General features: G+C 42.8%; 1 protein-coding gene across 1 annotated transcript in view; it reads left to right on the top strand.

Annotated features, from left to right (window-relative positions):
- Positions 1-26827, top strand: part of SFI1 (SFI1 centrin binding protein) — a 945294-nt gene that overhangs the window by 663444 nt on the left and 255023 nt on the right. The window contains exon 11 of the mRNA XM_044068851.1: positions 9729-9903. Coding sequence (XP_043924786.1) covers positions 9729-9903 — 175 coding nt within the window. The remainder of the gene's footprint in view (positions 1-9728; positions 9904-26827) is intronic.

Consider the following 26827-nt stretch of genomic DNA (forward strand, 5'->3'; position numbering starts at 1 on the left):
GGGAGAAGAGGCATGAGAGGTAGAGTCCATGGAGGTGAATGTGTCATGCTCCTTAGAAGTGGGTACCAGTGTTGTCTGGGCCAGTCCGGAGCAATTAGAATCATCCTTAGTCTGTCTGCTCTGATTTTTAATAGTACTTTGGGCAGCAGAGGAAGAGGTGGAAAGGCATAAACTGTCATTGATATCCAGCTGGAGCGATGAAAGGTCCTGAGCAGAATTTGGTTAATTGGTGATTTGTGGAGGCAAAAGATCTATGTCTGGCCTTCCCCATGCTTTGATTATTTCTGCAAAAACTTGAGGATGTAATTTCCATGTGGATCTGTGATATTTCTGCTTAGGTTGTCTGCCAGTGTGTTGTGGCAGGAACTGGGCCTGAAGCTCTATTTGATTCCAGAGCTATGTCCCACAGTGGAGTGTGTTCCTCCCTGTTAACAGTGGTGTTGTCTATCAATAGTTGACCTGGATGCAGAAATTCTTTGAAGGCTATAATTGCATTTGTTACTGCTAGCATTTCCTTTGATTGATGTGTAGGTGCTTTTCCTTTAGAGACCATTTGCCCTGAATGCACCGATCTGTCATGCATGGGATTAGTAGGATACAAGAGGCCATATTGGCACCCAGGAAAACGATTTTCTGGGATGGTGTTAGCCTTGATTTCTTTTTGTTGACTGCGTATCCCAGTGCATTCAGTAACCTTATTACATATGCCATGTGTTTCAGTATGTGCTTGCTGTCCGCTTGATCGGGTATATTTGTATCCCTTGAAGAAGGGCAATGCAGAGAATTGATAATGTCTGAGGTATCTTCTACAATTTTGTCTGATTGGGACGTGCAGGTATGCCTCCTTGAGGTCCAATGTTATCAGCCAATACTCCTTGCCCAGCATGGGTGCTGTAATGTGAGCATCTTGAATTTTGGCACTATCAAATAAGTGTTTAGGATGGATAGGTCCAGGATGGGTCTCCAATCTTTTCCTTGGTCTAGAAATAGTCTGAGTAAAACCTTGACCTTGTTTGTGAGTAGGTACCTCTGAGCTGTGAAATTAGATGTGAAATTGTTCAATCTTCTACGATCGCCAGTACAACTTTTACTATTTTTACTATTTTTATTGATAATTTTAGTGATTATAATCTTTATAATTAGTAGCTTACATATATATATAGATAGTCCTTTAAAAATTAGTAATTTTTGTCTGACCCTTTTTCTTTATTTCAATTTATATACATCAGTGTGCTGTGGTGTGTTTGTTAAACTTTATATTACTTTAGACTGGTTTTGGTAGTTAAAAATTTTTTTTCTTTTCTATATAGTAATGTCAGAAAAGATTAAAAGAAGATGTCCATTACTGATAACCATTCTTCCTGCATCTACTGTCTTGGCCTCCACTTGCAGGAAGACTGTTCTATCTGTCATTCCTTTAGTGGAGGGTCATGATGGAAAGACAGTGGACAGAGGTCTAATCAAACCTGAATTTCAGGAAGCCCTAGACAAGGCTGAACAGGCCAAGTCATCGGCTCTGAGCACTTTGACCTTATCTCTGCACGAGGCTCAGGTCTACACTTCCTCCTCCGTAGAGTCCAGTAGTGCTATCGGCTCGAACCAGCCGGAGGGATAGTCCAGATCTGTTATCCTGGTGCCTTTGACATCATGGGAAGGGATCAGACACTGACTTCATCGGCTTCTTTATCTCCTTCCCAAAAGGTCCGGCTTCTGTGAGACCCAATGCTGTACTGATTTAGATGAAGCAGAAGGGTCCCCAAGGTCCCTGAGGATGTCTCCTTTTGGAAATTTACTGCTGGGTGACTCCTCCCTTGACGATCTTATGGACCTAGTAGCTTGAGGGCTTGGGAAATACAGTGGAACCAGTCCCAAACCCAACAATCCTCAAGATAAAGCCCACTAAGAAAGAGATGCCTCCTAATAAGAATGGACAGATATGGGAAGATTAAAGAGTTAGAGATGCGCCAATAACTGAGAAGACAATGTGAACATGAAAAGACCTTTCCATTCCATCTAGACCCTACCCTAAAGGGCAACTTCCAGAGGCAGAGGAGGGAAAATCAGGGTGACAGATGAAAACCCTCAGCACTCCTGAGTAAGCATAGTTACCAAACTCCAAAACTCCCAGATGTTCCAAGATCAAGCAACCATAGAAATTTCGAAAACAGAGTCATCCAACCAGTCCCAGCGGACCAAATAGGATTTCCAGATGGTCAGTCAATCCTTAGATCTCAAAGACGATACTACCATATTGGTCTCACCTCAGTCACCAAATGCATGGCATCAATCTTTATTTATAGGAGTCAGAACAACAGAGTCTCAGCACTAAGAGTGCTAGGCTTGATGTCAGCATCCCTTCTGGTAGTTGCAGAATGCACATGAGGATCCTTCAATGGATGCTATTCAACTTCCACTGTCTCACCAAATCTGGATCTTGCAAGAAGGATCTCTTACAAACAGTCCAAGGTAGTGGTCTGGTACATAAACAAGAGAATTTGACAGGTTGAGCAGAGCCATCCTGTTCCCTCTTTATGCCTTTCCTCCTGTTCCCAGGTTTTTGCAGAAAGCACAGGACCATAATACTGATGAGGAACCATGGATACTGGACAAACTGACAGCTTACAACAAATTATTGTATCTTCTCACAAACCATCTACAAGAAAACTGTACATTTCAACATCCACTATGTCTCACAGGCTTTGTAAAGTGAACCAGCAACCACAACTTCAGAATATCAACAACTAAGATTTTACTTACATAGAACAAAAGACAGAAAGTCGGATCAACTTTTGTATAAAGAAAAGGACAGGATTGCATAAAATTCAGGGCCATCTTTGTCCTCTACCTGGCAGTTTTTAGACATGTTTCTAAGAGGAGCTTTCTCAAGATGCGAGACATAACTTCTTATTTTTGTGCTGATTGTGTTGGAATCTGTAGCCTCTGTTTATAATGTCCAGGATCCATGGCCTCTGCCCGTCTGTCTGTTGAAACGTGGTGGCTGTACCAAATCCTTCACATTCTGCATAGGGGCATCCAGTAACCATGAGGCCTCTAGAGCAATATGGAACATGCCCTCATGGCTAAGGTAGATGGTCTCTGGGTCAGCCATCATCTAAAATGTCCAAGACAGGAGGTATAGGAATCTGAATAACAGCATCAGAATCCTCAAAGGTCTCCTGATCAGAGGAAGCCATTTTGAGCAAAAGCTCAACAGCAAGAGTGGCTTCTGAGGGATTACTGACATCGGTCTGAGGCAAAAAAGTTTAACAGGGTACTTAGCTTTATAGAAGACTTCGTTGCAAAATTTTTGTTCAATTCAGCTGGCCGACGCACTTGCTTGCTGCTTCTGCTCTTCGGCACCGCTACAAAAGAAAGAAGAAAGAAAATGGCGGCTGGTTCTTGGTACCCCCTGTCGCACTGACATCAGAAACAAGCGACGACAACCGACTGACCTAGACTTTGAATTGCCGACCCAGACCCCGACCAGGAGGCAGGGGAGAGGAGAACCCATCTGTAATGACTGCAGTTGTATGCACGATGAACATCACCAGCTGCACATTTTTCTTGAGGGACTGGTGTCAAATTTGTGGACATACCTAGGCTCAAACCAAGATCTACTCCAAAGAAGTGAACAACTGCAGGGCCTATACCTAGGCTTATCGTCTCCCACACACAGGGTTATCAGCAGGATTTGGTTAGGTTAGAAGATTTAATCTCCCTTGTCAGATCCAGACAACCCCCTATTGAGCCTTCCCCAGGGAAAAGGAAAAGGGACCCAACACCAGAAATCATTTCTGACCCTTTTGAATGTGCTGAAGATTCTGACCAGGAGGAATCTGTTTTTGATGAAGAACCCTCCCTGACTTCCTTTGAGGAATCAGGTTCTGAAGAAAACCTGGTTTCCGCCACTCAGATCTGGTGTTCACCCAGAAACTCTTGACCTCCCCGGGCTTCACCATAAATCAGCACACATCAAACACAGAACCCTCCACCAGGATTTTCTTCCTGGGGGCTCTTATGGAGACATCCCTTCAAAAGGTCTTCTTACCTCCAGACAAGTTCTCTTTCCTGACTCAATGCTTCCAAAAGATCTTGCAGAGACAGTACCTGTCAGCCAGGGAATTCCTCAGAGCACTGGGCTACATGGCATCTTGCATCCTCATGGTCCCCCTGGCCAGGCTGCACATGAGGAAGCTCCAGTGGTACCTCAGAAGTGTGTGGTGTCAGCACACACATCCCCTTTCACCCAAGATGCAGCTTACCCCTTGTCTCAAGAATGAATTTGCATGGTGGATACAAGCTTGTGCTTAGAACCAGGGCCTTCATTTCACATTCATTCCCCAGGTGTAAACCTTTAACACAGATGCCGTGGAGACAGCCTGGTGAGCGCATTTCAAACACTTCCAAACACAAGGAAAGTGGAAAAATCAGTTCAGAGACAAACCAATAAACTTGAAAGAACTTATGAAAGTTCAAAAAGGCCTGGCAACAGTTACGGAAAAATGGAAATCAGGGGTCCTATTAGTAAAAACAGACACCACCACGTTCATGTAGTACATAAACAAGCAGGAGCCACCCACTACTGCACAGTCTGTTGTCAGCAATGCAGGTTTGGGAGACTGCTCATCATCTGGGATTACACCGTTTGGCACAGTACCTTGCAGGTGCTCAAAACATTCTAGCAGATCACTTCAACAGAAACCTGATGGACCCCATGAATGGCATCTGCATCGGGAAACATTTCTCAGCATAGTCAAGAAATGGGAAGTCCCCCAAACAGACCTCTTTCCCACTAAGGAAATGCTCAACTGAAAAGATTCTGATCCAGGAGCAACCTACTCTTAGCCTAGAAAATAGATGCCTTTTTTCCCTTGGACTCACCTTTTAATCTATACACCCCCCCCACCGTACCTCTACTTCCTCTGTTTTTTCTATAAATAAGAGAAGAGGGGTCAGTGGCAATACTGATAGCCCCAGACTGGCCCAGGCAACACTGGTATCTTCTGCTACTTAACCTAACCAGTGAGAATCCATAGTAGTTAACTCAGAGAGTAGACTTTCTGACTCGGGACAAGGGAAAGATTGTACATCCTAACCTGCAGACATTCAGACTCTCAGCCTGGATAATTGCTCGGCATCCTGGACTGATCCTGCCCTAAACAAGCAGGTTAAGACATCCTTAAAAAGGCCAGAAGCCCCAGTACTGGGAAATCTTACTCAGCTATGTGGAAAAGGTTTTCCATTTAGTGTCAACAACAGGGCCATAATCTTCTCTTAGTCGAGATCTCTATCATCCTAGATTACTTGGTTAATCTGGTTGAAAAGGACCTATCCTATTCTTCCATTAAAATTTATGCCTCTGCCATATTGACCCATTTTCCTCTTCTTCCTCCTGTCCTTTCACACGCTTCTCAGGCAGTTTCTCAGGAGAGTGACTCACATCAGGCCTCCCAGGAGACAAACTACCTCTTCATGGGACCTCAATTTGTTCTGGAAAAACTGACTCTGCCTCCTTTTGAACCAACGGCTTCTGCAAAACTTAAAGTTTCTAGTTTAGAAAACTGCCCTTTTGCTGGCTATCACTTCTGCTAGCAGATTCTATGAGCTGCAGGCTCTCATGGCAGTTGAGCCCTTTCTCATCTTCCATTCAGTCTCCCTCAGGACTAACCCTTCCTTTATGCCCAGGGTAGTGACAGACACATCACTGAATCAAGCCATACACCTATACCTTCTTTTCCAGTCCTCAGAACCAGGGGGAAAGAATCCTTCATTCCATGGATGTTCATAGGCAGCTCCATTACTGCCTTTGTAGAACTAAAACTTTGAGAAAATTAGACCAACTGTTTGTGGCTTTTGCCACCAGTTCTGAAGGAAAACCAGTTTACAGACATACTGTCTCCAAATGGATCTCACTGTATCTCATTTTGTTACAGCCATCATGGTAAGAAGCCACCTGAGGCTGTCAGGACTCACTGTCTACTATGGCTACTGCTACCTCTACTACCTTTCCAAAAGGAGTCCCTACCAAGGACATTCTAGAAGCTGCTGTCTGGTCATTTGCGCTTATTTTCACCAAGCACTACATTGATTTCCAGGTCCAGAGCAGGATTTGCCACTGCCATTCTGCAGGAGATCCTATCTTTTCCCCTAATCTAACTTCCACTCTCCTTTTCAGCTTTGGGAAACATCCCACAAGTCAGGACTGCAACAATAAAACACGAAGAACATAGTACAGCTGTGTACACTTACCATAAATGTAGATGTCTGAGTATATTCACTGTAGCAGTCTTCTTTCCCCTGCCTCCTTTCCCCTTAGCCTACAGGGTAGTCTGGTACAAGCTTCTTCTCAAGCCAAGGGCCCCCCCCCCTTTTGCCCTTTCTCTTGCTTAGGTTCTCTTTCTTAGGTCCTTTACTTTAGAATCCATCTTGGGGGGGGGGCTTCTACTTTCAGGGTAGCAAGAAAAAACTGAAACCATGACATCGTCTGGCTCCCTATATACTCTAGTGTACTGACATCGGTCATAGCAGTCTCCAGCTGTTGGAAAAGGGAGATTTCTTTGATGGTAGTTGGGCTGACCAAGGGCTTTCATGGCAGGAAATCCCACAAGTCAGTACTGCAACAGTGAATACACTCAAACATCTATATTTAGGTAAGTGTACAAAACTGTACTTTCCCTTTCTTGGCCTTGAGCAGTACAAGTTATCCCTCAAATAAGAGAGAAGGTTTTGTACTCTGCTGTACTGAAGTCCATTGTTTGTGGTGGTCTCTGTCTGATTTGTTTTCTTTATGTGGAGTCTCTCCTTTCTATGTCTCTTGAGCATTTGTAGGGATGTATTTATATAAACTTAGGGTACATGCCTCCAGTTGTCCCTCAAGACTGTTCCATAAAGGTGGCATGTGCAACAACTTCCCCTCATACTCGCCTGCTGGAGTCATTAATGTTATCCTATGCTTCCTACAATAACTTCCCGTCATACCCGCATGCCAGAGTCATTTAGCATTATCATGTGCTTCCTACAATAACTTCCCGTCATACCCACCTGCCAGAGTTATTTAGTGTTTGTTATCCTGTGCTTCCTACAATAACTTCCCATCATACTCACCTGCCAGAGTCATTTAGTGTTTATCCTGTACTTCCGACAGTAACTTCCCATCATACCAGCCTACCAGAGTCATTTAATGTTATCCTAGGTTTTCTACAATAACTTCCCCATACCTGCCTGCCAGTGTCATTTAGCATTATCCTGTGCTTTCTACAGTTTTTATTTGGATTGTAGGCCTACCTCAACCTTTGAATGCTTTTATTTCTTAATGAATTTCTCTTGTTTAGCCCAATAGTACAGTGTTCCTTGGTACTATAGGCACTTTGCCAGTCCCCTCATCTGTTTTTCTAACATGGTATTTGTCTGTGGAAGCTCTCAAATCTCTGGTTTCACTGGAAGAAGACCATTTTACTGTGATCTAGCATCTTTTTTCTGACTGGCTTAAGGTTGCATCTGACTGAGTGCATGTCCTTATTCCACATACACTGTCGCAGCCTTCCCGTATGATTTGGCCAGCAGTTACTCTTCACCACTGGCTGTGGTGCATGTCGTGGTATTATATACATCCTCACAGCTCCTCAGCTGATCCAGATGTCATTTTCTCCTGTCAGGAATCTCAAAACTTTTGCCCTTTGGAAAGTTATTTCCTTTCAACCCATGACTAGCTTCTACAGCCTGATAAGTTGTTAGATACCACAACATCTCCAGTCCACTTACATGCACTACACCTTTGGTATTAAATTCGTAGTGATGTTTGTCTCTATTTCATTACCTTCACCTGTAACCATCTAAGACTTCCTTGCAACTTTAGTGTTCCTTCAAACAGACCTAACCTTGGTCTACCTGTTCTCTGAACAGCTTGATAAGTGTTAAGCAACTCCATTCTCCTACTGCTACGGTACTGTTGCTAAAGCTTGCCAGTTACTTTGGAGATGTAGGGCAAAACGTTGCATAGCCTGGGCTCGTATGCCTTTTATTAATTTATGACATTGACGTCATGGATCTTGTGGTCATATTTAAGGGAGCATCTTTTGTACCTTTGATCACCCCACTACCAGCCTGTCTTACAAGAGTGTTTTGCTCAGGAGTCTGCTCTTTTCAGGGTTATCCTCTCTGGAGTTCCATCCATGAGCAGTCAGTCTGGGACTGACTGACTGTAGCTGCCAACATCAGATACAAACGTTACATATCTTCTTTAACGTCAGATCTGCATTGGCAGTGTTACACCCTTCCTCATTGTCCCAATCTTTGGGTCAAGACTGACACATTATTTTTCATTTGTCTCTCTCAACATTCTTCTTTTCTTCTGTGCCCTTAGTGGGTTTCAGAGATGTGGAGATGGGTCCTCTGATGCAGTCCATTTTGGGAGAAAGGCATGAACCAGGCAAAGTGAAGGATATGAAACTACCAACACCAATCAGTCAGTGCAGTAAATATATAACTTTCATTTTCTTACAGTATAATAAAGTTTGTGAGGGGACTGTCTTTGGTGGCTCCTAATTACCCAGCCACCATTGCTGTCTGTGTGGTGATGTGTTCCATCCAGTTGTGTCTCTGATTTCCATGTAAACAGGATAAATGTGTACTTGTGTATTAATTGTTAAAGTATAGATTTCAAATCTTCATGTTTTTTTTCTTGATTTTGCAGGAAGTTTCTTCACTCAGTAGCTGGGGTGAACTGTCAGAGGGGGTTAGCCATGCTGTTGTACTCTGCCACCTATCTAATATTGTAGCATAAGCTGGCATACAGCACACAATCTAAGACTGAGAGCATCAAAGAGACAGAAAAGACAAATTGAAACAGAGGAGATAATGACTCAATCACAGACCCTGTCATGTTAACGCTTTCTGATTTGTTTAAATTCCTTTCTGAAAAGCTGGTTTACTACTAGAGTACACTAAACTTTATAGTTACACAAATAATTGCTAGGCTAACAACCCTGGGGGAGGCCTTTCTCAGCCTAGCCTTGCTTCCCTGATATATGTGGCAGGTTGATACTCTAGGGCTATTTTATGGGGTGTATGTAGACTTGAGCATGGGTGGTCGAACATTTATAGGCTGCCTCTATCTGTTAGAGACATAGGTGCCAGACCATCAGTAAATGTTCAATTCCCCATCCACTGGTCCAAGTTATGCTTGAATTGGGTTAGGGAAGAGTTCTGCTTAACATGGAAGGGGAAGCCTGTTCCAGAGAAGGGGTAGTCTCTGAGATGCATGTGTGTCCCTACAGTATGTCCTGTTTATGTTGCAGGTGAGGTTTAGGTCTCTTGATTGGATAATTCTGATGCTGTTTGTTTTGCAGATGTGCAAGAGGTCCATCAGAGTGGAATTAGTTGATGCTTTGTAAGCTAGGCATAGATCACCTTTCAGGAGCCCATGCAGAGACAGGGCTTTGAGGCAGTCCACATAGGATATGTTGTTTATGCCCTGTATTCTTTTGGAGAGAAACTTCTCCGGTTGCTCCAGTTGTTGCATATGCGGGGTTAGGTATATACCGAAAGGTTAAAAATCTCTGAAAAGTAGCAGAGCCATTTCATAAAGTAACATATCTGGTACACAGAGCTTTGTTAGGTGGGCTCAGGCACTATGCCAAAAGTCAGACAGTTAACAATACATTGTTTACACAGTTGTGCTTTATTACTTATAAGATGTAACTACTGCACTGTCCTCTTATCACTTACAGGATTCTGTGATATTTCTGGGACATCAGAATTCTGATGGACAGCACGCAGAGGCTTCTGCCACCAAATTAAACATTCAGATGAGCAAGCAGCAAGGCCAAAACCAGAAATTAATTTCCCCAAAGGATTTTACCATGCAGAACAGAAAGGATAACTTCAAACCACTCAGTGGTACAGGTATTTTACCTCCTCTGTGTATCATTGTACTATCAGAAAACATTAAGCTGTACGTGCTGGTTTCTAGACAGTTTTTCTTGTTTTCTCTCTCTTTTGCAAAGACACTATAGTTATGCATGTATTTCATTTTAACCTTTCCTTTCTTGGGGCTGAGTGTTTTGTTTCCACAGTACCACCCCGATTGTGAATGTTGAGTGTACAAACATTACTGTATGACTGTATATTATGTTCTTGCTATATATTAGGCCTTGATATATAGTAACATGCAGCTACACTTGTCTTTTGGTAGCAGTACCACACTTCAAAAGATTGAAACAGCTGGTATAAAATGCCAGCTTCATCAGAAGTTAGTTTCACCAATGACAAATGTTTGATTTTCAGTTTAGGCTATCTTTATGATCTACTTCTATCTTTGGGATTGTGTGTGTCCTTAGCCTAGTTACACCACTGACTTGTAAAGGCTTGCATGGCTTGAAGGATTTACATGCTGTACCATATCGTAGTAGCATAACTTCTGCGGTGGTGCAGTGGTAGCGTTATTGCCTCACAGCAAGAGGGTCTCCCGTTTGATTTTCGGCTTGAGTTGGGAGTGCCTTCTGTGTGGAGTATGCATGTCCTCCCCAAGGTCGAGTAGGCTTTCGAAAGACATGCGTTGAATGGGCGTGCCTTCGTTGAAGGTTGGGCATCGGGCTGGCAACTAGACACCATAAAAACCACTGACAATCATTAGCGGACCGTAGTTCCTCTGTGGCGACTCCTAACCGTGAAAAGCCGAAAGACAAACAACAACCATATCGTAGTAGCATACCATTCTTTAGACAAGTTTTATAGACTATTTCTCTGATGTTACCAGGAAAGCAGATTTCATTGAGATAGACATGGGGGAACAGGACTGTTATTCAGGTCAACAGCTTCTTAACAGCCCCCCACAGCACCTAATCTCTTAGTTTTTTTCTGTCATTAGAGTGTTGTGCAGTGTTGTACTGGAGTCTGACTCTCTTGCAGCAAGCTCTGTGGAATGCTTGACTGCCCCAAAATATGATCTTTGACACAGGCTTATTTCCAGTCATTTATCCTTTGCTGTACAAGTAACATAAGATTTTTTCCTAGGTTGCTGTTGTCCCCAATACCTACTGACTATCAAGCCTAGAAAGGTTTGAGCCCATCCATTCTCTTATGGAGGGGTTCCCAGAACCATGGAGAAAAGAGCCATATAGCATTCATGCAGCCGTGAAAGTTTCTTGAATCCTTTGCTGGCATCCTGGTTGTGATGGTGTTAATGGTAGCCCTAACTCCAACCCTGGGCGGAGGGGCAAACAAACCTTATCACTGCAGATGCCCACATTGCCTTCCCTATGTAAATGCATGATTTTGTGCAGTCATAACAAAGGTTGCCATTTGTTGCTGGTTTGGTGAACGTAATACCCACACCTTGGCTGCACATTTGCATGACTGCCCCTTACCTAAGGGTATATGGCAGTGTGCCACCCTCCCCTGTAGGATGGGCATGACCATCCTCACTTGCCAGCTCCATCAAATGTTTGTGTTGCTGTTCATCCTCTGATCACCTAGGCTGTAGTCATTTTTCAATGTATGCCACTCTAGCTGACCCAAGTCATATGAGATTTTAAATGTTCTTGAATATGTTTTCTTTAAGTAAAATACATAGAAATGTGTGAATACCATTGGTAATGTTTGCATATTTGCTTCAACTTAAAATTTGCAGTACAAACATTTGAAGATGTATATGTGTTTGTGTGTGTGTCTCTTTCTCTCTCTCTCTCTCTCTATATATATATATGTATGTATGTATATGCAGCATTATTGAAAATGTCAGACATTTGGCAAGCCTCACACCATAAAAGCATTATGAGAAACAATTTACTAGATTGCATCCCCTCCAGTACTCTAAAAACACTTTGTTGAGCGTCAGATGAGGAGCCCAGAATCATTCTTATTTGGTGCAGTTACTAAGAATGCCGTTCAAGCAGCTTGGAAGTATCCCAACTATACCCTTTCTTCCATCAAGATGGTGTGATTGTCCTTTCTTCAGTTTAATACACAGAGATCACAGTACTTTGTCACCTTGGTGGCTCACCAGTTGTAAGGCTTTGGGCAAGTGTGACAAGTTTACTCTTGATGTTCTTCATGTTTCACTGTTGCAGTCATTACATTTGGGTTATCTGTTTGCAGGTAGACCTCAGCCGGCCTGATTATCAAAGTCTTGGGTCTTGTGTCGGTTGCTGTCTCTTCTTCCATGACATCAGGTAGTCAGGGGTATAAAGCATGCAGCCGATGCCATTACTTCAGTCTTTCTTGCCGTGTGGTGCCCGAAGCAGAAGCAATTTGCAAGTGCCGGTCGGCCGATTCCTGAAATTTTCATTTTCGAGTTTCAGAACCGAAGTCTTCAGAAAAGCTAAATACCCCATTGGGGATCCTTTTTCTTGCTCTAAACCGATGTCAGTAAAAGTTAGCAATTGTATTACTTGTGGAAAGCAAATACCTCATAAAGATTTTCATTCGTACTGCATTCCTTGCTTAGGCCCAGACCACGACGTCCCTCGCTGTCAGTTTTGTGCCGTATTCAATCCTCGTACTATTCGTCTGTTCATTTTCACATCAAACTATTTCGGTACTCGGTTTAATTATCCAGAAATGGCTTCGGTATGCCATCCGACTACCGACATACCGAAAAAACGTAAAGACAAATACAGAGACAGACTGCTTAGGTCTAAAGCTGCCAATGATGCTTCCATTAAGCTAGTCGCCAGTTCGCCGGTACTCAGGGAGGCACTTTCGCAGCCCCTGATACCCACTACTTCAGATTCGCAAGCCTCTACTGAGACCCATTCGAAGTCCTGTATGCCACGAGATGCTTCTTCGACTATGGAACCTGTGGATGTCTTTACCTTGGATGGGTCCGGAGCCGCTGTGCAGGCACCAGCTTCGGAGGGTGTGTTCAGGCCTACTGGCTTACATATCAAGCTGACGCCATCTTCTTCTTCAAGGCTTAAAACTTGATCCATGCCTAGAAAACCGATGTCCAAACCGCATGGTCAGGTCCATATGCCTAAAAAACAAATGATAAGAATGGCTGAAGACCGTATTATTCTAATTAGGGGAAGCCAGCCTTCTCCCTCTAAGAGACCTATAACTGATTTTCTTTCTGATTCTTCTGATCAGGATTCTGAAATTTCTGTATCTTCTGATGACCAGGATTTGCCCTTATCTACCTATGAGGATTCTGATGCAGAGGACTCTATTCCTTCTGCTTCCCCTCCAGAAGATTTCTCTTTTGGTGAAACTTTGCACTCTCTTAGGGAACATTTCCACTGGGAAAGCCAGGATTACTCTGACTCCAAAAAGAAGTTTAGGGAATTCTTACTCCTGCCTCAACACAGGCCTTTAGCCATCACTCCTGTACTGGACACTGTAGATGATGCCTTTGTGGAATCTAGCCTGACCCCAGACACTTTACCTCTGGGTCCCAGGAAACCTGACAGGCATTACAGAGTACTTGACTCTCACAAGTTCCCCTTTAAGAATCCTACTGCGGACCCAGAGACCATTTCACAGTGGCCCAAAGGCATTAAGGCTACTACTGCCAAAAACCCTACCCCCTCTGATAGAGATTCCAGGGCCCTGGACAGATGGGGTAAGAAGGTATACACTTCTGCTACTTTGGCCATTAGGGCCTTAAACTGCCAATTTCATATGTTAAAGTATCAGCAGCATATTATTGGATTACTTAAACAGAAAATGATGTTGATTCCTGACTGTGCTGAAAATAAAGTATTAAGGATTTAATGCATTCTGCTGAACAAGTTGGTAAACATACTTTGCAATGTGGTTTTGACTCCTTAGAGGCATCTTGTAGGGCTGCTGTCACTGGGTCTGTTCTTAGAAGGCATGCTTGGCTTAAGGAGCAAACTTTGCCAGATCATGTTAAAGCTAAATTACTGGATGCTCCCTTAAACCAAGACTGCCTGTTTGGCAACAAAGCAGTAGTAGTACTTAAAAAGATGGAGGAAGAAGCTAAATCTATGCAAACTGTTAAAGATTTCCTGCAAGTACAGCCTCCCAGATTTAGTAGGCATTGGCCTTCTAAGAATTGATCCTCTCCTGTCTCTTCCAGGCCTTCTCAGTCCAAACCCAGGAACAGCAGACCACCTAGTCTCAAGGTACTCACAGGCGTAAGCAGTGGGGGGCTCCCACTTCCAAAGCTGTAAGTAGTAAGACACCCCCCATGGTAAACTGTCACAATGACTTAACCTTAAACCTTCCAAGCCCTGCTCAACTGACTGCTCCTTTAGGGGGAAAGATCGCCCTGCATGCAAAAAACTGGGAACTCATTACCCAAGACAAATGGGTTTTAAATATAGTTTGCCAAGGAAACAGATTCCACTTCCACACTGTACCAACCCCAAACGGTTGGCCAGACCTACCCCCAAATCAGTGGACTGACGCTCAACAGCAGGTTCTCTCTCTTCTAAGTATCAGGGCTATTCAGCCTGTCCCAGCAGAGGAATGGGGACAAGGTTTTCACTCCAGACTTTTCCTGGTACCCAGAAAAGACAACTCCTGGCATCCTATCCTGGATCTGTCTATCTTAAACACTTTTTTGGTAATCCCAAAATTCAAAATGCTAACTCTTCATCAGCTGCTTCCCATGCTAGGCAAAAATGCCTGGTTGGCAACATTGAACTTAAAGGAAGCTTACCTGCACATCCCAATAAGAGAATCTTGTAGAAAATACCTACACTTCAGAGCAGGCTACATGCACTATCAGTTCTCTGCACTGCCCTTTGGTTTATCTACTGCGCCCAGGGTATTCACAAAGTGCCTAGTTCCAGTCATTGCATTCTGCAGGTGAAGAAATATTTAAATATACCCATACATGGACGATTGTCTAATTCAGACAGAAAGCCAGGACATGCTACTAAATCATCTGGCATTTGTATAGAAACTTCTAACCTCACTGCGGTGCACCATAAGCGAAAAGAAATCTCATCTAGTACCCTGCCAACAAATTGTATTCCTGGGAGCAAGCTTGAATACAACTTCCCAGATGGCCTACCTCACGCCAGAGAAACAAGTTTATTTGACAGCCTACTTCAAATTACTGGCCACAAAGACCCAGCTATCTGCAAGGAAAATACTGCAAGCCCTGGGGTTCATGGCCTCTTGCATCCTATTAATTCCATATGCAAGACTGCATATGAGGAAACTACAATGGTATCTAAAAAGCCTATGGTGTCAACATTCTCAGGACCTGGAATCAATGATTCCTGTCATTCCTTGTATAAAGACAGAGTTCCTTTGGTGGGCAGAGGCCTGCTACCACAACAAGGCACTGCCATTCACTCTACCCCCTGCCTCCCAAACCCTAACAACAGACGCATCAGACTATGCATGGGGGGGCTCACTTGGCAGGGCAGTGCATTCAGGGCAAATGGAACCTGAGTCAAATGCACCTGCATATCAATCAAAAAGAAATGTTAGCTGTACAGAATTCTCTGACAGCCTTCAAGGACAACATTCTTCCAGGACAATTATTGGTAAAGACAGACAACACCACTGTTATGTGGTACAAAAACAAGCAGGGTGGAACCCACTCATACTCTCTCTGCAGACTAGCTATGGCTCTGTGGAACACAGCCTTGAGCTACCAAGTGCACCTACAAGCTCAATTCCTGCCAGGCAAGCTAAATTCACTAGCAGACAACCTAAGCAGAAATTTCATGGACCCACACGAGTGAAAATTGGATCCAAAGATATTCAACATGTTGAGAAACAAATGGGAGAGCCCAGAGATAGACCTGTTTGCCTCCCCACAGAACTACCAATTGGACAAATTCTGCACAAGGACTCACCACAGACAAGCTTGGAAAGTGGATGCCCTGTCCTTCACCTGGGAAAGCCTCTCAGTTTATGCCTTTCCCCCTCTGCCTCTCCTCTCGAAAGTTCTACTAAAGATCAAACAGGACAAACCAAGGACAATATTCATTGCACCAGACTGGCCATGCCAACACTGGTGCCCGCTCTTGCGCAGTGTGTCACTGCTGGAACCATACCACCTGCCTCAGACCCCTTCCCTGCTGTCCCAGCAGGAGGGCCAGATTCTGCACTCCCAGCTTCAAACCCTGCACCTTGCAGCCTGGTTAATTACCTGAGCTCTCCAATACCATCCCTCAGTAAGCAAGTGCTGGATGTCATTCTGGAGGCAAGGGGGCCTAGTACTAGAAAATCCTATGCTGAAAAGTGGAAAAGATACTGTTCCTGGAGCCAAACTCAGGGGATGGGCACAACAGTGCCCAGCTTACCGCATATTCTTCAATACTTAACAGAGATGCTTCACAAGGGCCTTTCCTTCTCTTTTATTAAAATTCATGCCTCAGTCATTTCAGCACATTATAATACAGAGCCACCCCTCTTCTCTCACCCCCTGCTGAAGCAATTCCTCAGAGGGGCCAAAAATTTAAGACCACCCAGTAGAACCCCTAATCCAGCCTGGGACCTTAACTTTGTATTGGAAAAGCTCATTCTACCTCCTTTTGAGCCAGCTGCAACTGCAGAGTTGAAATTCCTTTCTTGGAAAACAGCCTTCCTTCTAGCCATCACTTCAGCAAGAAGAGTGTCTGAATTACAGGACCTCATAGCAGTGGAGCCCTTCATCATCTTCCATGCAGATAGGGTGTCCCTCAGGACCAGTCCTTCCTTTATGCCCAAGGTGGTATCCAGTGTGGCATTTAATCAGTCCATTAATTTGCCAACCTTCTTTTCTAATCCACAGAACAAAAGAGAATGAATACTGCCTCTTTGGACGTGCACAGACGACTTAGATTTTATTTGGACAGGACTAAACCTCTCAGGAAAACTGAACAGCTGCTAGTTGCATTTGCTGCAGGGGCAGAGGGGAAGGCCATTTCAAAGCAAGCCATTTCTAAGTGAATAGGCCATTGCATTAATTTCTGCTATAAGCACCATGGAAAACCTACCCCACAGGAGATAAGATCACATTCCACCAGGGCTGCATCTACTTCAACAGCCTTTCTCAGAGGTGTTCCTATCAGGGACATCCTAGAAGCTGCTACCTGGAGTTCTGTTCATACTTCACCAAGCATTACCAGTTGCCTATTTTTTCTAACTCCAGAGCTGGTTTTGCCACTGCAGTCTTGCAGGGCCAAATATCTGGTCCTAATGCTTTCTAATTGCCTCCTCCCTTCCTTAGCTTTGGGAATCTACCCAAATGTAATGACTGCAACAGTGAAACACGAAGAACATAGTACAGTTATGTACACTTACCATAAATGTAGATGTTCAAGTGTATTTACTGTTGCAGTCCTGGTTACTCTTCCTCCAGCCCCCTGACGTCTATTGGCTATACCTCTCTTCTTGTTTACTGTATTTAAGCTTTCTGGTGTATTTGATTTTTGTTGGAGGTGTAACCTTGTATATAATTGCTTCCCATTATGGGGGCACCTGACATCTGGGGCAAGAAAAACTGATGTAATGGCGTTGGCTGCATGCTTTATACCCCTGACTACCTGACGTCATGAAAGAAAAGACCACAACTGACGCAGGACACAAGACTTTGATAATCAGGCCGGCTAAGGGCTACCTGCAAGCAGATAATCCAAATGTAATGACTGCAACAGTGAATACACTGGAACATCTACATTTATGGTAAGTGTACACAACTGTACTTTCTGTGCTGAGACTTAGAGACTTCCACTGTGCATATTACCTGTCCAATTTAAAGTTCTACTTGGTTAGGAAGCTTGAGGACCTCTTAGAGACTGGTCTGCTAGAGGACTTTGTGAAGACTCTTTTTTTTTCTGTCATGTATCCCTGTGTTATTTATGCATATACTCTGAATAGAGGTCCAGATTAGGATGTGTGCCTATACAGGAGGACATGACTGAGACTGCCCTCATTTAAGAGCTCAGGAGTAAGATCGTGGATGCCCACTTTTTTTAAGGAGGGGAGGAGTGCTGTTTGACCAGCCTATTCAGGATCTGGTAGATTACCTCCAGTGGAGGAAACAAGCTCTCCTCTCAACAGGGGACCTTTATACTGGTCTTCTCTTGCTGCCTCCATTTCTTCCTCTTCTAAGTGTGACATATACTAGAAGGCACTGCCTGAGGAAGGCTAAGTGTCATTCAGTCTAGTTTACTTCATTACTGGCTAAGTCACCAAGAGGATGACATTGCTGTGATGGTTTCACCTCAGTAATGTCTTTAATTGAGAGGGGCAGTGCTCCAAATAGCCCTGGCTTGAAGAACCATCACTAGGGATCATTGGATTCTAGATGTGGTCAGCACTGGCTACAGTGTGGGGCTGAAAGCAGTCCTTGCTCAAATCGGACTCTTTGGTTGATTCAGCACCATTCTTAAGATAGATCAGACTGAACTAAAAGGAGCTGTAGAGAGGAATTCTTCTTGTTGAAACCGGGGTGGGAGTCCCAGATGGAATGTGTGGGTTTTGTCCATTTCCAGACATTAGCAGTTTATGTCAGCACCTCAGTTACACTCCATTTCAAATGGTCAACATGCAGGGGCTTGTGCCGATTCTTCTGTAGAGTGTCTGGATAGCGCAGCTAGACTTGGGTAGCATTTTGGAATATTGGTATGTGGAGTCCACCTAGAAAAGCCCTTTGTCTCTTTTTTGGATGATTGCCACTTCTAGTATAAAGTATTGCCAGTTGAATTGTCTTAAGTTCCTGAAGTTTTTACCAGAATCTCAACTGTGTTGAAGCCTTGCAGGAGAAGGATCTCTGCCTGTTCTCTTAACTGTCTCCTGGTACCTGGATCCAGGGTTGCACTGTGTTTGCAGTCCTGGGGAGTCTGTAATTTGTATAAAGTCTCATTTGACTTCTGTTGAGGATTAATTTTACTGGCATGGACTTTGTGCTCTCCTTTTCTGGTAATTTGTTCCCTAGAGAGGTTCCAAGAGGACGAGGCCATGGCCTTGGTTGCTGAGTGAAGACATAGCAGACAAAGTCCAAGTATGGAGTCTGATCTGCCTTCTTGTCTTAATGGTTGCAGTGTTATAGTGTTGTTTGCTTGTCTTAAGATATAGTTAGTATTTTATAGGATACCATTGGCTTTAGATCTGCCACATGCTGATGGTCTTTTTGGTGTTGCATTCTTGTTGCCTAGCTCTGAGCTGGTGGACATTCTCCAACAAGCTTCTAGTGGGGCTTTCCCTTTTGTAAATTAACATATTAAAGCTTCTGACAACACTTAAGCTTCTAAATGGAAACAGTTCTCATTTTGGGTAGAACAGCACCCTATACTGCACTGGAAATTTAGCTTGCAGGTGATTTTGACTTTACTCAGACACTTACATGATTTGGACCTTGGTCATTCCAAGGGTGTTGTCAGGGTATACATTTATTTTATTATTTTATTTGTTTTCTGGAGTAGTACATTATATCAATAGACCATTTGCAGGCACAGCCCGGGTAAATAGGATTACATAAGAAATGAACAAAACATATTTACAGATACAAGGATATGCTAAAGGAGGGGATAAATGTATCTCCAAACACCATCATACTAGGTGACTTCAACTACCCTAATATAGACTGGGAACACTACTTAAGCCCAAACACTCTAGCCCAAAGGTTCCTGGAGTTCATAAACTCAAATGCCATGGAACAACTAGTCACCATCCCCACAAGAGGAGAAAACATACTTGATCTCATCATCACGAACATGGGATCACAATGTTCAACACCGGAGTACCGAAGTATACCCTCACTGGTGAGATCAGATCATAAACTAATCTCGCTGGAGGTCCTCATCCCGCCCCACCTGAAATAAAAAGACCACAGTGAAAAACTTCTCAAAAGCCGACTTCACACTTCTAAAAACTAGTGTGGTCTCCTTTAAGGCCCCTGAGCCAGTGGTAAACATTACTCAAACCGCTGATTCACTTACAAATGCCTTCTACCAGCACCTACAGGACTGCATGGATCAGACAATCCCAAACAAAACTAAGACTCTTTGTACCAAAGGCAAGCGTCCAGTCTGGTGGACCCCAGCCATAAACAAGCTCTACAACAAAAGGAGGAAGCTACTACAAGATAGAGCAAAATCCTTGAAAGGTAAGACACCTTTGATCATTATAAGTAAAAAACTAAGAGCTCTCATAAAATCATCCAAGGCAAATTTTGAGAGAAAAATCGCCAAGGACTCAAAAGACAATCATAAGGCCTTCTTTAGCTATGTTAGAAACCTAGGAGGAAACTCCCAGATATGCTCAGAATTAGTTCAAAATGATGTGAAGATTACTGAACCTACACACATTGACAACATACTGGCTGACAGGTTCAGTGCAAACTCCCCCCCCCCTCCCCCCAAGAGGAGAGATATCTATACCAGAGGATTGTAGCCCCCCAAACATCTCCAACGCCCAGGTGAGAACTGCTCTCTCCAGCAAAAACACAGCATCCATGGGACCGGATGGTGTCCCCGCTGTGTGCTCCACGAACTCAATGAGGAATTAAAACCGCAGTTAGGACAGCTGTTTAATCTTAGCCTCACCTCAGGATACGCACTCAAAGGAGGGCGCATGGCGACTGTGGTCCCACTTCACAAGGGCGGTGCCTCCACCGATCCTGGAAATTACCGTCCCATTAGCTTGACAAGCCTTATCTGCAAAGCCATGGAGAGGATCATAATGGAACTCATAAATAAAGACATAGGGAACTTGCAGACTTTGGATCCAACCCAGTTTGGCTTTGTCAAAGGCAGATCATGCCTTTTAAACTTGGTTGACTTTTTCGAGACAGTCACCAAGGCCATTGATGAGGGAAAGGCAGTTCATACAGCCTACCTTGACCTGGCAAAGGCCTTGACACAATACCCCACTCAGGTATCATCGAAAACTCATCAGCTTGAATGTAAACCCATACATCACAAGATGGGTTGCAAACTGGCTAAGTGACAGAACCCACAGGGTCAGAGTTGCTGGAGCCATGTCAGACTCAAAGCCTGTCACAAGTGGTGTCCCACAGGGCTCAGTCCTGGGTCCACTCTTGTTCGGCATCTACTTTTCTGAAGTACAAGCAAACACAGGAGGGTTATGGCTGACAAAGTTTGCAGATGACTGCAAACTGGGCGCCAGTAGTTAAAACACATCTGACACAGATATCCTTCAGAAGGGCCTCACAGAAACGGATAACTGGTGCCAGAGCCATGGCCTAAAGTTAAATGCCAAGAAATGCATAGTCATACCCTTTGGGAAAAACAAGGTTACCTAGCTACCATATAGGTGGCAATCCACTGAGCACAGAAGAAGTCATCAGGAATCTGGGGACCCAGGTTGACAGTAGCCTTCGCTTGACACTCATGTTGCTAAAGTAGTTAGGAAAACCTTCTACATTGCCCACCTGATCATGAAGGGATTCACATCTAGATCAAGGGAGGTCATCGCCCCTGTACTCATCACTCATTAGACCTATGATTGAGTACAATGCCCCATTCGAATGTATCTGACCCGACACCTGCAGCAGCTGGAAAGGCCCCAAAAGTTCCTCACCAAAAGGATAAAGGGTCTCAAAATATGTCTTATGCTGCCCGACTGAAAGAACTCCAGCTCTATTCAGTCTCATACCGCTTGCTCAGAGGTGACCTGTGCCTGACATATAAGGCCATGTCAAACCCTGATTTGATGAATATGCTTCACCTCAAATAATCTAGATCCCTCAGAACCACAAGGGTGGAGACTTAAACCTTGACACGGTTATTAATAGAACGTGCTGGAGGGACAGATTCATCACCCAGAGACTCCCTATGCTGTGGAACAAAATCCCGGTACATGTGAGGCAGAGCACCTCGCTGGCCTTGTTCAAGAGGAATCTTGACCAATGGATGGGGGATCGCAGATATTCCCCAGGGATTACTTCAGTGTCACTGCTTGACAGAGGCACAGCAAAATAATAGGCATAGTTTTATTCAAACTAAAGGGGTGGCGAAAGCCAAATAACTATGGGCTAGGCTTATAAATGCCCTTGGGCAGATAGCCTAGTATGAACCTATGAACCTAAAAACAAATATATATACATATTTACAGAAGCAAGTATATGCTACAGCATTTAGTTCAAGAAGCATCTAACATGTCAAAACATGGACTGAAAAATGGAATTATGCTTAGCAAAGCTTTATGGATAAAATGTAGCCATAATGACTGAGATGGCCTATGCTTTAGGGATCACAGCATATCATTATATAGAGAGGTATGAAGACATTAGAAGAAGCAAGTGAGAATAATTGCAGGAAATTATACCATGGGGAGAAGACTGAGACAAGGTGAGAGAGGCATGCAAAAGAAAGAGGAGTAGAAAGGAGAGGTGGTGTGATAGAGAGAAGAGAGAAGTAGGATGAGTGAGAGGCAGTAAGTAAAGGGGATGACAAGGTGAGATAAGGAAGGATGAAATAGGGATAAAGGGGTGTGTGAGAGCGATGCAAGGTTCATTTAGCATGGCCTATGAGTGCAGCTGCACTTTGCATGGATAAAGAGGTGTTCCTCGAGCTGTTGTCTGAAGTCAAGGTACTTTCTTGAATGTCTCAGACTGAAAGAAAGGAATGAAGTCCCATAGTTTAGGTGCTAGAGTAGAGAATGCACGGCCAGTGTAGTAGTGTTCATTTGTGGATTTAGTAGGACTTAAATAACGCTCATCATGACCTTGTGGTGGGTAAAACTGTGGTCCAGGATCAGCTGGTTTAAAAGCTCCTTAAGTTCTACATCTGCCGTCTTGAGCATTATCACTAACTGGCTCTCCACAGTTTTGTTTAGGACTGTTAGCTTAGCAGCTTGGACATTTACTTCCTAAAAGATGCTGCTTCTGTTGACAATGTTCTCTGCACATAATATACTTCAGGAACTAAAACTAGGGAAATATATCTAGCCTTTCACAAGCACATGGCATGTCCTTTAGGATGAACTCTAATTTCCTTCCAAAGAAGATTTCAGAATTGCCCCTAAAACAGTTTATCTCCTAGTTTTCTTTTCATGGGGCAGAAGCTAAAGGTGAGAGAGCCTTCACACCCTGGAATTGTGGTGACACCTTTGATGTAGCCTCAAATGGGTACATGCTTGTAGGAAGATAGACAAGTTGTTAGTTTTCTTTGCACTTGTGTGGGAACGGCTTTTGGATTGTCAAGCAGGTATCTTAGTAGAGGACTGCCATCTGCATTATTTGCCATTAGCTGGCTAATCACCTTTAATAAATGCTGCAGTCAAAGATTACTGTGGTAGAGGAATGACGACTTAGTGTTTAACGGTTGTTTCCACTGCAGGTTGCTATGCTGTGGTCAGTTTGTCTTTGGTGCATGGTGTCACCAAACATTCTGCTGTACTCCCTTTAGCTCATCTACCTATATATCTCCCTCTAGTTTACCCTCTTCCAGCTATACATCTCTCTCTCTCCTAAATATATTTTGCTTGCTGTTGTGTTATTTGAGTTGCATTATATATTTTTTATGCCAAGACTTAGAGTCTTGATAATACTGCAAACCTCATGTATAGCATTATTGTCTTATTGTACAATTGTTTTTTTTTTATTGTAAACGTGCAAGCACTTGTATAATTTGATCTTTTTTAAATCTGCATTGTCAAATGTCTTGAGCTTTTCTCTCTGGGCCTGCACTGAAATGAAATTTCTTCCAACCCAGACAGACAATCCCAATAAACAAAACAAAATAAATGAATAAAAAATGTGTTGTTACCATATCAGATTACTTACAATAAGGCCCTCCTTGATAGGCTAGGAATACCAGGCATCCCTTCCCCATTAGTGAGTGTTTTTTCCCTATTACCTTTGGCTGTTGCACTTTCCTCTAAATCAGGCAAATGTATATTGATAATACTACATGTTAGTAATGTAGTTGTCTACTCCTGTTTATTTTTCTTTTGCCAGAAGGTAGTCATTCATGGCAGGGGGTGAGCCTGAAGGTTTGTATATGTGCACCACATTTTCATAGTGAGCATCAGAATGGGCGCATGGATAGCTGTCGACTTTGATTCTTCCAGTTTTTTTCCCAAAATGACTGGAAGAGAAAATGAACATAGGCATGGGTGTATATCAGAGGGTCCTCTCAAATTATTATAATTTTATCTGTTTTAAGTCAGCATTGTCATATGTCTGGAACTTTTCTCTCTGGGCCTCCATTGAAAAGAGATTTTGTGCAACTCAGACAATCTCGATAATCAAAAGCAAAATTCTTATTCTAGTAAGAAGGGAGAAAAGGTCTTCAGCGAACAACATATAAATTCTGGCAAGAAGTAAAGCAACCCACAGGTATTTTCAGTTTTCTCTCTAAGATAAATATTTTTGCAAGACAGAAAAAAATAGGTCTACTAAGGACTGCACAACCCCCCCCCCCCCAACCAGGCCACAACCATTTTCAGTCAGTGATCACTTGCACGCAGTTGTGTCGTCTGCTATCAGAACAGTGTTTCCTTTGACCTCTGTAATCATTTAGTGCAGGAATAATATTATCTTTTGCCATTTATGAACTTTAAGCTGACAGCAGCAAGTTCAATGGACTATAAAGATAAGGCAAAGCCAGACAGCACTTAGTAGAAGCACAGGCCGTACCATGCATCTTATCTTGGATAACCTTTCTTTTAGGTTATCTCAAGTGTGTGTGTGTGTGTGTGTGTGTGTGTGTGTGTGTGTGAGAGAGAGCGCGCGCGCCTATCAGTTTGGAACATTTGTTCCTACTAGGAGGGTAAAACCTCATTATTTGAAGATGTACATAGTTTTGTGTGTTATTACATTAATAGGTTTTAGGGGGTATTGAGGTTGTGTTTTTTTGTTTGAGGGTTTTTAATAAAACAAAAATGTTTTATAACATGTGACATAGGCTCAAATGGATATTACAAGAAACAGCTGCATTAAAGATCAACCTGCCAAACAATATATGTATGTAACACGAAAGCTAGAACTAGACATTTAACAAAAAATTTGTGGGAATAATTACTTTCTAAGAATATGATGCTTTCTGTGATGTCTTTAAATGTCAGTGGTCTCACAAATAAATACAAAAAAGAAAGAGTAGTGAACTATATTAAAAATGTAGAGTGCAAATAGCTTTGCTACAGGAGACACACTTGGAAAGAACTGAACATGTGAATTTGATAAAGACTGGTTTTCAGGGTGGTTATTCAGTGGAATACCTGTGGCAAAGGAAAAGAAGTGTACTTGTATGAACTGCAAGAGGAGGTCCAGTAGTGACAGGGATAAAAAAGATAATGGTAGATTTGTAGTACCAAGGGGCTACTGACAATGGAAGATGATTACACTGGCATGTGTTTATATTCCACCCAAAACTGCTGTAATGGAGCTTAAGAAAATTCTGGGAGAAATATTCAGCTTTTCAGCAAGGAATATTACTTCTAGTTGGGGACTGGGATTTGATTTTGAAGATGTGTCTGGATGGACTGAAGGGAAATATAACAAAAGGAGGGTAGATTTTTTATGAAACTTATGAGAATATTTGCCATGGAAGATGTGAATTTGGGGCTAGGAGTTCAGAGTGAATTTACATATTATTCCTCAAGATACAAGGCTAGGCTAGGGTAGACAGAACTTACATTTCACAGGAACATGTGCATTTAATTGAAAGTCTTGATTTGCACTCAGTAACTGTTTCAGATCATGCGCCAATAATTAAAATAAAAACAACAGGGTATTGAAATAGAAATAGGACACTGGTGCTTTCCCACCTATCTGTTAAAAAGAGAGGAATTTAAGGAATGGGTAGTGGAAATTTTGCAGGAGCTATTGGAAAAGATAGAAATTTCTTCTGAAAGTATAGCTAGGGAGTGGGATAAAATTAAAGTGGAGTTTCAAAATAGAGTGGAAATAAAGAAAGGGAGGTATGGTTAAGAAGTAATAATTATTTAGAGGGACTGACACATGTTAAAGTATTGCAAAATAGGGGAATTCCCACAGAACAAGAAGAGGAGCAACTGCAGAATGCTAAACAAAAAATAAGGGATTACCTTGATAATATACATGAGTTTAGAAAGATGTCTGTTAAGCAACTTTTTGATAATAACCAAAGAAAAAAGTGACACCAGCTACTAGGATAAACAGATTGTTAGTAACTTTTTGATAATAACTGTAGAGCACAAAAACTTTTAGCACAATGACTAAAGCAACAGAAATCAGACAGGGCTGTCAGCAAGCATAGGGAGTGTGTAACACAGAGGATAACAAGATCTTGAAGTATTAGAAGTATTTTGGAAATTCTGTGAAAGCCTGTATAAAGCAGAGAAATATGGAAATCAAGAAAAGGTACAAATGGAAATGTTTATGGAAGAATTAAATACGACAAGGTTAGAGGTAGATTAGGCTCAATTACTAGCAGTTAGGATAGGAGGAAATGAGATAAAAATGGTGATGTATAACCAATCTACAGGAAAGTTTCCCAGGAATAGATGGTATTCCTGTAGAAGTTTGGAAGCTAGGAGGGAAAAATGATGACGATCTGGAAGGTTGTATTTAACTGTATTTTAATAGGAGTAAAATTACCAACATCCTGGAAGAAAGTGGTGGTAGCTGTAATACCTAAAGAAGGTAAAGATCCATCAGATCCAGCTTCATACAGGCTCATCTCAATACTTAAACCATGATTATAAAGTGTTTATTTCTAAAATAATGGCAAAAGTGATGCGAACATCGATAGATCAGGATCAGTGCGTTTTTTTTGGGGAGGGAAGGCAAACATTTAACAACATTAACATAACCTTGATGATCCAGACGGAAGCAGAATGTAAGAAAATACCCTGTTGCTTGTGGGCCTTAATGCAGAGAAAGCATTTGATAGAGTAAGTTAGGACTTTATAAGCAGGCCAATGGAGGCATTTGCATTCCCGGATAAAATTATAAGGTTGATTAGGAGGATAT

The sequence above is a fragment of the Protopterus annectens genome, chromosome 4.part0, assembly GCF_019279795.1.
Source record: "Protopterus annectens isolate FY-2018-M chromosome 4.part0, PAN1.0, whole genome shotgun sequence".
Lineage (NCBI taxonomy): Eukaryota > Metazoa > Chordata > Ceratodontiformes > Protopteridae > Protopterus > Protopterus annectens.